The sequence below is a fragment of the Microcebus murinus genome, chromosome 16 (genome assembly GCF_040939455.1).
Source record: "Microcebus murinus isolate Inina chromosome 16, M.murinus_Inina_mat1.0, whole genome shotgun sequence".
Classification (NCBI taxonomy): domain Eukaryota; kingdom Metazoa; phylum Chordata; class Mammalia; order Primates; family Cheirogaleidae; genus Microcebus; species Microcebus murinus.
The window spans coordinates 47,864,173-47,876,507 of NC_134119.1; the positions used below are offsets into that span (position 1 = coordinate 47,864,173).

A 12,335-nucleotide genomic window follows, 5' to 3' on the forward strand; every position below is an offset into this window, starting at 1 on the left:
CAGTTACCGTCACGTGGCCTGTAGCGGGCTGTGCAAACTGGTCTGCAGCAGCTACCAGTCCTCCACCCTCTCTGAGACTCAGTTTCCCTAGCCGTACACGGAGGGTTTAGAAATGAACACTCCGGCCCTTCCTGAATCTCTGATTTTCTGCGCACTGGAGAATCCAGAGATGGAAATGTGTTGGTTTTCAGGGCTAGGCATCTGCAGGATGACACGGGCCCCCCAGGGAGCCTGGTTTGGGTCATGGCACCCCACCCAGGCACACTCCAGGGACAGGTGTCCTGGACATGTGAACAGCTCCCCTGCCCCTCAGCCCTGAGCCCACCCTGCAGAGATGTGAACCAGGAGCCCGGGTCAGGGCTGAGGGGGGCCCAGTCCAGACCAGCCCTGAGGTCCTCAACTCCTGGCATTCTGGGTCGTTTCGAGAAATGGCCTGACATTCTCCACATCTTCAAAGCAAAATGCACTTTAAGTTTTTAAAGGCAAAATGCAGGTCCTGTAGCCCTTTGTCAAAGGGCCTTTTGGCAGGGGATGCCCCAGCCCCCTTCACTCCCCATCTCCTGCCCCCCATGGCCCTGCAACCCCACGTGCTCTCTGGGCCCCATGGGTGCTCACACCTGAGGTCCCCACCTCCTGCCTCCTCTGCCCTCCCCAGACACACCCGTCGGACAGGGCCACTCCCCGGCCCGACCCTTCCGCAGTGCCCAGGCCCTCTGGACACCACGGCCCTGGGTCAGACCTGCTTCCCTCCCACCCTCCAGACCCTTTATCCCGGCTGCCCCGCTCCTCTGGGCCAGAGTGGGCCCCCAGTTCCTAGCCTGGGTGTCTGTGAACTTGGATGAAAAAAATCTTTGTTTGCACCACCAACTCCGGCTGGAGTCCAGCACTCACTCCTTCAGCGGTGCCAGTGGCCCGGCCACAGCGGGCCTGCGGCTCTGTCCCCCGGGGAACACAAAGGGCCGCTCACGGCTCTCTGCTCTCGCTGCAGGTGCTGGGAAAGCTCCGCCGGGTGCTGGACCCCCGGCACGATCTTGTGACTTAACATCTAGCAAAGCAGCCCGTGGATTAGCGCGTCAGGATCCGCTGCTCCTCGTTTCCATGGCTGTGTGGACTCACCCCCGTGTGACCCTGTGCTGTTCCGGAGGGTCTGCTCTCTCCTCTGACTCATCACTTGATGCCACTGTCACCAGACTCCGAGCCCTGGTGGCAGGCCCGGGTCTGTGGGGGTCCTCGGAGACTGTGAGGACTACAGAGAGTGGAAACACTTCCTGTTCCCACAGGCGGCTGTGCCCAAGCACGAAAGGCTCAGAGCCATTCCCCAGCCACCAACTCCAGGCGGTTCTTCCAACAACCCTATGAAGTCAGAAGGCACTATTAACTCCCCTAGGGTGGAGGAGGAAACTGAGGCATGAGCTAAGAAAGAGACTGGAGACTGGAACCCAGCAGACCCTTCCCAGAGCTGGGGAGAGCCCGCCCTCCAAGAGCTAGACACTGGGGTGGGGGGTGGAGCAGGGTGCAGATTCAGGGCACAGGGGTCCTGTCCTGGCTGGGTGGGGACCCAGGAGGGGGAGCTGAGCTACCCACGTGACTGTGCTGGTGCCCAGGGCTGCCAAGCCAGGAGGTGTGGGCAGATGGAGGGGGGAGCAGGAGGGGGCTGGGGTAGTCTGGCCTTGGTCAGTTCTACCAGGGTGGTTGGGACTGGGCGTCCTAAGGCATGCGCTCCGGGGTCTGGGCGGGGAACACGGTCTGTGCCCGCGCTTCCCAGACCAGGCTGGACAGACCCCAGGCCAGTGGGGCGGGGGCCAGTGGGGCGGGGGCCTGTTGGGGCCGGGGCGGGGCAGGAGGAGGGGACTCCGCCTTCTTCCAGCAGGGCGGGTCGCCAGTCGCCTTTAAATGCACTGGGCCAGGCGCCAGCGGACGGTAAGTCCAGAGGAGGGAGCGGGCGCCTCTGCCTTCCCTGATCCCGGGTCCCGGGTCCCGTGTCCCCAGGCATGCCCCTGCGGTCCCGACGCCCGCGCGCCTGAGCCGCCTTCAGGCTACCGGCCCCCGCGCGGCCTCCGTGTCCCCGCCGGCTCCCGGCCGGTCCCCTTGCTGCCGCCCGCCGCCGGCCCGGCCGCCATGCAGGCGCGGGCGCTGCTCCTGACCGCGCTGGCCGCCCTGGCGCTGGCCCGGGAGCCCCCGGCGGCGCCGTGCCCCGCGCGCTGCGACGTGTCGCGGTGTCCGAGCCCCCGGTGCCCCGGCGGCTATGTGCCCGACCTCTGCAACTGCTGCCTGGTGTGCGCCGCCAGCGAGGGCGAGCCCTGCGGCCGCCCCCTCGACTCGCCGTGCGGGGAGAGCCTGGAGTGCGCGCGCGGCGTGTGCCGCTGTCGCTGGGGGCACGCCGTGTGCGGCACAGACGGGCACACCTATGCCAACGTGTGCGCGCTGCAGGCGGCCAGCCGCCGCGCGCTGCAGCTCTCCGGGACGCCCGTGCGCCAGCTGCAGAAGGGCGCCTGCCCGTCGGGTAAGCGCTCAGCGGGGAGGACAGAAGCCTTCTCCTGGGGAAACTGAGGCTCAGAGTTAGTTCAAGCTGAGGTCCCCACTCCCTGGGCACAACTGGACAGCCCTTTGGATATCTCTAAGCAGCCCTTGGTCTTCCAGGTGGAGAAACTGAGGACCAGAAAAGTGAACCGCTGTCCCGAAGGTCACAGAATTAGAGTCAAAAGCGAAATCCAGTGGTCTCCTGGCCACCCTGAAGGGCCTCGTCTGTATTTCTCCAGCTTCTGTGTCCCTTGCGGCCGGTCCCCCTGGCCCGCACATCCCTGCTCTGTTGGATTGGGTGAAAAGCAGTCTTTCTTGGCCTGCGGTCTCTGGTTGCTGTGCTCTCTCGGGCGAAGCCGGTGTTTTCTTTCTGTGGTTAAAACGCACGTCTGCAGGGCACTGTTTGGGAAGAGTGACTGTGCGGGTCCCTGGACTGCTTAAGGCGCCACAGGAGAGTCTGTTGGGGGTAGAAAATGCCTCAGTCCCTTGAGACCCAAGAACAGCTTCCCTGACCCACAGTTGGTTCTGGGTTGCATCTTGCCATGCAGGCTGACTCTGTGCATGGAGGAAAGTGCTAGAAAACCTTGCTGTTCTTTTCCTTGTTTGGGGGCTCTCTCAGGAAGGCAAGCTCTGCTGTCAGTCGGACAGGTGCTGCCTTGGACCCAGTGCAGGGCCCCAGGTTCACGGATGTGAGTCAGGCCACTCATATCCCGTGCACAGGCAGCGGGGCGGACACTCAGTAGCCACCAAGACAGGCTCCGCTGAGCCCTGGGAGCACCACAGGGAGCATCAAGTGCCCGGGGTGCCTGGGACGCCTCCAGAGGGACGTCCAGGCTGCACCTTGAAGGGTGCGGACACGCTTTCCAGCAGCAATAGGGAAAGGCATTCTGGGAAGAGGGAACAGCATGGGCAAACGCATATGGGCTTTGCAGTGTTGGGAAGAGCGGGTCGCACTGAGCAGCTGGTGTGGGATTGGGTGGGGGTGGGGACTGGAGTGACAGCCGAGGCTGGCAGGTCACCAGGGACCGGACGATAAGTGGCCATAAGTGTCACGCCAGTGGACTCAGACTTGCCACCGTAGGACACAGCTCCCCACAGTTGGAGTCCTGTGGCTCTAAGGCGTGGGAAACAGAACACTGTCGGGTAGTGGAGATTCATCCTAGGCTTGGTCCTCAGAGGAGCTGGGGAAACCTGCGGTTTTCTCAGCGATAAACCCCAGGCTCTCCTGAGATTTTGAGCAGAGCTCTGCGCTCTGTGGCGGTGGGGGCGTCATGTGAGATGCTGTGTGGTCACGTGGGAGAGCCGGCGAAGGGCTTTGCGGGAGGTCTCAGTCCATTTGTGCTGCTACAACAGATTACCTGAGACTGGGTAACTATAAAGGACAGAGATTTATTTCTCATGGTTCTGCAGTCTGGGAGGTCCAAGCCCACGGCGCCCGCAGGCCTGGCGTGGCAGAAGGGCCGGCACCAGAGAAGGCCAGGTGCTGCGTGAAGCCCGTCCTGGCAGGGCCTTACTCCCGTGTGCCAGGGGAGGAGCCCGCGTGGCCTCGTCACCTCACAGGGCCATCTTTCAACACCACCACATTGGCAACACCTGAATTTGGGGGGGGGAGAGGGCGCTTTCAAACCGCAGCAGGAGTGAGGGTGATGAGGTCAGAGACCGAGGGCCGAGAGCATGGCGCGGCTCGAGGCCCCAGGGATGGGTGTCATAACTTAACAAGTGCCTGCTGCACCTTGTGTAGCCCGTCCAGTTTGGGGCTTGGTCCTGTGTGCCCGTCTCGGCCTTGCTGCGGAGTTCGAGAGGCCTGTCCCCTGCAGTTTGGCTGTGCCGGGGGTGGGAGGTGCCTCCCCACCCCCAGGGCCCAGTGGCACACAGGAAAGTTGAAGGTGAAACACTCACCAACGGAGGAAGTCCACAGTGCACCTGCTCTGGGTGCCTGGCTGGCCCTGGGTTGGTGACAAGGGCACGGCAATGAAGCAGCCCCACCTGTGCCCCCAAGACTCACAGACCACCAGGGAGACACAGGGGAGGGTGAGAAGAAGAAAACAGGTGGTGGCCACACCAGGTGCAGTGGTAGCTCAGAAAGGCAGGACATGGCTACGAGCATGGAGGTCTCAGCCGGGGCCTCCGTGCTCCCAGACCTGCAGCCCCAGTGTACCTCTTACCAATGGGGTGACGTCAGGTGGGCTACTCATCAGTTTCCTGATCCATGAAATGGGAGGGACAGCAGTACCCAGGGGAATGCTGTTCAAGACACATGGACACATGCCCAGCTCCTGGGGAGCGACCAGGAGCAGCTCTGCCTCATTTGATGAGCTGTTATCCCGAGTGGGACTGCTAGCAAACCTGCCTTACAGGGCGAGGTCAGGGCGGGCTCCCGGAGGAGGTGCTCCGTGCCGGGCCGTGGAAAATGAACGGGAGCTCCCTGGGCAGAGCGGGAGGACAGGGAGGGCACAGGCAGAGCAGACGTGGGTGCACGGGATCTCGAGAGCCCTGGCTGCCACCAGAGCCAGGGAGGCAGCGGGAGCTGGCGCCTGAGAGGGAGGGGAGGCCACAGGTGCAGGAAGGAGGGCTGGCGGGGTCCCAGATACTGTGACCTTGAATCTGACACCAGCCCACTGCCTGTCTTTACACAGGCTCCGTGGGGCTGCCGCCCAGCTCCAGGGGCGGCGCACATGTGTGGGCTCCGTGTAGCCCTGCCCCTGCTGCCTGGTGCACAGGGGGCCAGACCCCCAGGTCTGGGCTGTGCAACACCCACTCTGTGTGGGGGCCTTGCTGTTACCCGGCCTCTTGCCAGCTGGTCTCAGTCCCCTCTGCGAGTCAGGTCCCTCCTCAGGCACACAGACGTGCAGACTGAGGTCAGGAAGGGTGAAGTGATGGGTCTGAGGCCACACGGCCAGGCCTGGCCTGGTCTGGGGGCTTTGAAAGCTGTCCTCTCTTGGGCCCCTGGCTTTTCTCTGCAGGGCCGGGGCAGGGCCCCAAGGTCTAGAGTCAGCTCCAGCGCCACCAGCCTCGGCCTGCACCGAGTGCCCGGGAGGTGTCCACCACCTGCCCTCCCCAGGGCCTGCCAGAAGTCGCTAGTGATGTCCACATGTGGTGGCGCATAAGGCGCTGTCCACTCTGGGCATTTCTGGAAGGAAGTCCTGCTAGAGGACAGTGGCCTCTCGGAGCCAGCTGTAGACTCTCCCTGGGATGGGGGTCCGTACCTTTTCCTCCCCTCCCCCTTCTCCTGACTTCTCCAGGTAGGAGGGGCTCCTGGGTGGGAAGGGACCTTCTCCTCTGCCTTCAAACACTACCCAGGTACAGATGACTCCGGCCATCTCCAGCCCCATGTTCCCGTGTTTCCTGCGCTGGAGACGTGTACCAGCTGCCCGGTGACTTGCCTTGGTCCCTAACTCTGCCCCTCCCAGCCCAACCCAGAGGACACCCGGGGTGCTTGGGTGAAAGCCTTTGTCCCCTCTGAGCCTCTGCTCCCCTGCATTGCTGCCTCCTGTCACCATGCGTCCTCTTGGCTCAGCCACGAAGTTTCCCCAGGTTCTTCCTTGCCCCAGCAGTGCTGGCCTCACCGACTCCATCCCTTCTCCATACAGCAGCCAGGAGGAGGACCTTGATGAATCCATCCCACCTGTGACTGCAGGACACCCTCCAACGGTGCCCCGACGTTTACCTTGGCCCTCAAGGCCTCTGCCCGCCCCTCTGATGCCATCTCATGCCATCTTCTCTTCTCTGTGCCAAGCCACGCCTGCCTTCTTCCACCTCAGGGCCTTTGCACATACAGTGCCCACTGCCCAAGGTTCCCTTCCCTCACATTCACATGGTCTGTTTCTCATCCTGCCCTGTGCTGGGTGCCCCACACCCCTGAGCTGCCTCTCTGGCCACCATGCCTGGGAGCCCCTTTGGCAGCCTCCCGAGCACACCCTGGAGTGTCCTCTGGCCCCTCCCAGCCCCTGTGTTGTTTGTTGACTTGTCTGTGCTATTTCCATGCTCCCCAGACTGAGCCTGGCAGGGCGGGGCCTGGCCCAGCGCCTGGCCTCCGTAGGTGGTGTGAAATGCGTGGGCCGCCCTCCCAGCTCTTCTTGCACACCTCCCGTGACATGACAGAGGCTCGCCCCTTCTCAGGGAGCTCTTGCATAGTGTCGCCTCCTCATTAAGGCAGAGCTGTCACACAGAGTGGGTACATCTCCCTCAGTGGGACAGTGCAGACAGAGGCAAATACTTGTCGGAGGGGCTGACTCGGGAGAGGTTTCCCTTTGCACAGAACCAGCGCCCTGTGACCTCGCAGCCTGTCAGCTAAGCTGCAGACAGACAGGCCTGCGAGTGCGCCACTAACCCGGAGTCTGGAGCCCTGGGCGGTTTACGATGCGGCATTTTAATAATCAGCTCTTATTGTGCAACCCCAACCAGGTTCTGACAGCATCGTCCAGTTTTATTTATTTAAGGGTTTTGATTGGCTTTTGATTTTTAATCCTCTTAGCAGCCTCCTGGGGCTGCACATGTCTTGGAATTCGGCACTCAGCACTGACCAGGCAACAGGACTCCTCCCCTCCCCTCCCCCGGCCCGCCCTTGACAGCAGGGCTGAGCTGCAGCATCTGGTGGTTTGGGGACTGTGCCCCTCGGTGCTGGCTGTGTTGGCAGCCCAGAGCATTGGCCAAGGCCACTGAGAGCCAGGAGTCCGGCCAGAGAGGAGCTCAGGACCCGGGCTGCTGCGTGGCCGCCCTCCCCACCTGGGCCTGCCTAGGAAATGCACCCTCCCCGCCCCCACCTGGACCTGGAGGTGCCATAGGCTCCTGCAGCGGCTCCCTGGGGATTTCTTGCCCAGAAGCCCCGCCCAGCGGCCCGTGGGGACTTTAGGAGATGCAGAGGTCCTCAGGACCCAGCGTAGACTCCTTGTGCGGCCGGCAGGCTGGGTGCGGTCAGGCCTCTGCTTCTCGCCCGCCGTCACCATGGCCAGCAGATCCCCAGTGACATCCCGTGTTGTGAGGGACAGCTGACGGAAACCTCCCTCCCGTGCAAGGCCTGTGGAGCCCTGTCCTGGCCAGCCCCCGTTCAGGCCGTCCTTCATTCAAGTCCACATCCAAGGGGACCCAGAGGAGACCACCTGGCCACTGGGGGCTGAATGGAGCAGGTGTGGCTGCCCGGCACAGTCCGCTGTGACACTGTGCTGGGTGTGCTGGCCTCACGCGCACCCTTGGCCATCCGCAGGCTGCGGGAGCTGGGGGAGGCGAGGCTAGCAGAGCTCCGTGGCCTTTCTGCAGGCCTGAGTTCCGTGCAGCTGCGGGAGTGGGCGGTGCTGGCCAGCAAGCGGGAGGGTCCTGCAGGTGGCTGAGCCTCCTGCCCGGGGCTGCTTTGACAGAGAGAAGCCACCAGGTTTTATGAGGGTCAAGAGTGACACGTTGGGCTTGTGCTCCAGGCTTACAAAGCCTTAAACACATTGTTTGGGTATTTTTGTCATGGCTTTTTATAAGACAAGGTGCAGGGAGCTGCCACGGGTCACTCAGGTAGAGAGGGACGGCTCTGCCTTGAGCCCGGGCGCCCCCCTGGCTCTCCATGCAGAACACCCCAAGGAAGTAACCTCCCTGCTTGGTTTTGATGAAGGTGTTGAGTTGTGGCTGAGATAGAATAAAACCACAGACCCCTTGTCCTTGATGCAACAAAAACATGGCCAGGACATGTGTGTATGTTCTCCAAACTGAACATAGGTCTAGTGTACGGGGTAGCAGGTGACTCCTTTGAATTGTGCAGTGTACAACCTGCCCAACTGTGTGCATTACCCCTCCTCTAGCAAAAAGTGGCAGAGCTAAGACTGAGACCCAGCTCTGTTCCTCATGTCTGGCTGCTCAGGGGTCCCAGCATTGCCACTTCCTATGGCAAGACCCCACAAGTCTCCTAAGCTCTCAGTTGCCTCACCTGTGGGGAATGGCGATAACAGTGGTGCCCTCCTCACTGGTCACTGGACGGGCAATGAGATAATGAATGGAAGTGCTTTGCGTGTTGGAAGGGCTGAGAGACATTAGTGCGCACGAAAGTCAATATTGGCGTGCGGGCACTTACGCAGGTGGAGCCGTGAGAGTGAGGGAGAGGCGGGCAAGGCAGGGAAGGAGCTGGAAGGCGGCATTGGGAGAGGGGCAGCATTGGGAGAGGAGCTGCCTGGTGCCAGCCCTGGTGTCACTGGCCCTGCTCAGTCCCCGTGTCGCCACTGAGGAGCCTGAGCCCTGAGCGGTCAACTGACTGGACCTGGTCAAGGCGGGGAGGGCTTCCTTTAAGAGGAGGACCAGGGGCTTGGATGGCCCAGTGGGCAGCGCAGAGCCCTGCCTGGCCCCCGGGGTCCTGCGAGAGGACCAGCCCCCTCTTGATAAAGCATGAGCCAGATGCTGGCAGAGCGGCCTCCTCGGTGGGGTTGGCCGCAGCCCAGCCGGGCATGGAATTTCACAGCCAGAGGATGGGGCAAGGCTGGGCTCTCCCAGGGGCTGCACAGCCAGTCCCATTGGCTAAGGACCAGCAATGGGGTTGTGAGGTGCCCACTGTCAGGGGTCGTGGGGCCTGGGTGTGAGCCTTGGGCAGGTCGCATGGTCTCTCTGAGCCTGGTTTCCGTGCCTGTAAAATGGACTAGTGGCTCCCGCCTTGCAGAATTGCTGCAAGAATTCAATGAGATCACAACTCGCAGAGCCCAGCCTGGCCCGCCAGCTGGGTGTGGCCGTGGGGGGAGGCAGCGAGCTGCTCAAGGCCCGGGCTGCCGCCCCGCCCCCTCCTGTGTTCCTGGGACAGGACTCTGGGCTGGAGGGTCGCAGACAGCGGCATCCACCCACGGGGAGCCACAGCTGGATCTGAAGCTGATGTTCTTGGCCAGGGGGGTCACAGTTCACTCCGGGACAGGCAAGTTTTCAAGAGGAAGGAAAACACAGGGAGCTGTCCTGGGAACTAGCTAGACCTGGAGGCAGCTCCTGGGGTTTCAGAGTCTGGCTCTTGAGGAGGGTGGGGCTGGGGCTGCACAGCTGTCTCTGGAGAACATTCATTCCCTCCTTTGTCACTCACTCCCTGGCTCCCTGCTGTGGGCCAGGCCAGCCCCGGCTCAGGGGTGCTGGGCTGTGGGGACGGTCCAGAGGGACAAGCATTAGGAGGGGCATGAGCTCTGGCCCCAGAGGGAGAGATGGGTCACCGAGCCCGCAAAGACAGGGCGGGCTCCCCAGAGGAGGTGCTGTTGGCCTGGGCCTTGAGGGTTGATGGGAAGTGCATTCCTGGAAGAGGGACTACATGTGCAAAGGCTCAGTGACACTTAGGCACATGTGTGCTTAGCGAACCAGAGCCAGGGTGCAGAGGGGAGAGTACACACGACTGCAGATGTCAATGGGACCAGGACACTCTGGTCCTTGAATACCCTGCTAAGAGGCTGCCATCTGGTCTGCAGACTGTGGTCAGCACTACAAACAGATTGGCAAAGCCTGGGACCTTGTGGTCACCCACTGATGGCTCCTCCATCCCTAGCTCACAGCTGACCACTGGGTGACCGAGGGCTCTGCTGATAACAGGGGCAATAAAAGAAGGGGCGGTGACCTTAGAGTTACGGGAACAGAACTGAGTCTCAGTCCTGGCTCTGCCCATTATGTGCTGGAGGGACTAATGCATACAGTTGGGCAGGTTGTACACTGCACAGTGCCAGGGGAAGCTGGCCACATTGTGATCTTTGTCAGTGATGGTCCTGGAGTCATGCAGGGAACAGCCTGTGCAGTGGTACAAGGTAGCCCCGCATAGTCCTCCGTCAGGGTCTGCCACTTCTGGAAGCCCTGTTGGGCAGGGATGTGGGAGGTGGAGCCCCGAAACCCGGCTTCTCTCCCTGCTGGCCCTTCTCCAGTCTTCCTCTGTGCTGGCTCTGCCCCCCCCCTCGAAGGAGCCTCGAGACACCTGGCCTTCGCTGCTGTGTCATGTTCCCCCTAAGACTCCCAGGGCCTTTAGGGTACAGTTTATTTAAAAGGGGGGAAAAAGCTCACAGCTGAATCTGGTTGAGACTGTTGACTTCAGAGCTTTGGCTCGAGGAGGGGGTGGGGGTGGGGTTGTCAAAAACCCCAAACAAACAGAGTCTGCCTCCCAGCCCCGGCCCGGGTTTCATGGGGAAGAGGCAGTGGGAAGCGTCTGCTCTCCCTGACTCATGGCTGACTCATCTGAGTGGGGAGCAGTGCAAGGGATACCGGCCTGGCCCTCCCCAGGCTGATTTAAAGGGACAGGGCCCGCTGGGTGCCCCAAGCCCTGGGGTCACTCCAACCCCAAAGTCCACCTGACCTGGGGTGGTGACAGCCTGCCTCCTTGATGAGTGATCTTTGCCTCTGAGCCTCAGTTTCCTGGGCCGTAAAATGGGCCACTTGCTCTCGTGGGGCTGCTTGGAGACTTGGTTAACAGGTTGAACGATGTTCTTTCTTTGTGGTGGCGTCTGCAAACCTACTGTGTGCTGGGTCAGTGGAGTCAGCAGAGTGTCCTTGAACTTCCTCCTTCCCTCCCTTCCGAAACGTCTCAGAGGCCGCCTCGCTGTGCTGCTTCTGCGGGGGGCGGGGCCAACCCTAGGGTCTGTCTCTAGCCTGGGCTGCGAGTGAGCCATGCGGGCCTGGGGCCTGCGCTTCTGCTGGGGTGGACTCTAGGGCCGGGGCTCTGCTCCCATGGGGGGTGCAGTCACGCCCACACCCAGTTCCCACGCCCGGGTTGGGGGCATCTTCAGTCCCATGTTTCTGATGAGTCAGGCCCAGAGAGGGTAAGTGATTTGCCTGGGGCCACACAGCTGTAAAGCAGCCCAGGAGCCCAAGTGATGCCGAGCAGCATAGGCTTCAGATGGTGGGAGCCCGGGAGGGCTCGGCACAAGGGGCTGTGGGCCTCATGCCACCCACGAGCCTCAGGCTGGCGGTCTTGGCCGCCGCAGCCCCACTGCTGACAGCAGCAGAAATCTGAGCCCATGAAGGTCCCAGGGAAGCTCGTGAACTGCCTGGCAAGTTGGGCTGGGTGTGGCCAAGTTAGGCGTGGACGTGGGGCCCTGTGGGACTCAGAAATCAGCAGCCCCATAGGCCCAGGATGGGGCACACTGCGGCCAGGCCAGGTCAGCTCAGAAGGGACGCCCTAGGTTCGGAGGGGCCTGCCTGTGAGGAGAGGGGACTGTCTCTCCCACAAGGGTACGGCTAAAACGTGAGACCTCGCTGAGCCTGCTGGCAGGGCGGGCAGTGGGGTGGGGTGAGGAAGCGTGGCACGTGGACTCCTCTGCTCACCGTGTTGGCTCTCTAGGCCGGGCATTGCCTCACTGGACCCCATGGACCCCAGGACTCTGAACCCGGGCAAGGGTCCCAGGTGGAGCCTCCCCTCCCTCCCTCGGAGCATGGCTCCTGGAGCTGGCAGCGCCCGGCCCCACTGACGCACCTGGTTCTTCCTGCCAGTGCAGGTCTCCACCAGCTGACCAGCCCGCGGTACAAGTTCAACTTCATCGCCGACGTGGTGGAGAAGATCGCGCCGGCCGTGGTCCACATAGAGCTCTTCCTGAGGTGCGTGGAGACCCCTCCCGCCCCTGCTCTCCCCAGTGTCCTCCAGCGCCCCCTCCACCTGCCGGGGCCCAGACTCGACTCCGCCCTAGCAGCCTGGGGCATGGGACCCAGAGCGGCCTGGGGGTGGGCGCACCTCGCTCTCCTCTCCTGGCTGCCCGCTGCCCTTGGGGAAGGTTGGCCCTGACTCTGATCTCCTCTGGGGAAGTAGCACGTGACCCCGCACCTCCGGAGCTGTGGGCGCCAGTGGGTGCGCTCAGGCAGCGGCTGTGGTTCTTCATTCACGCATCCCACTGGGCGCCTGC

General features: G+C 62.4%; 1 protein-coding gene across 2 annotated transcripts in view; it reads left to right on the forward strand.

Annotated features, from left to right (window-relative positions):
- Positions 1 to 1,921: 1,921 nt before the first annotated feature.
- Positions 1,922 to 12,335, forward strand: part of HTRA3 (HtrA serine peptidase 3) — a 30,491-nt gene continuing 20,077 nt past the window's right edge. For both annotated transcript variants that reach the window (XM_020281898.2, XM_075992875.1), the window contains exons 1-2: positions 1,922 to 2,503; positions 11,934 to 12,033. In XM_020281898.2, the coding sequence (XP_020137487.1) occupies positions 2,119 to 2,503; positions 11,934 to 12,033 (485 nt within the window). In that variant the 5' untranslated portion in view covers positions 1,922 to 2,118. The remainder of the gene's footprint in view (positions 2,504 to 11,933; positions 12,034 to 12,335) is intronic.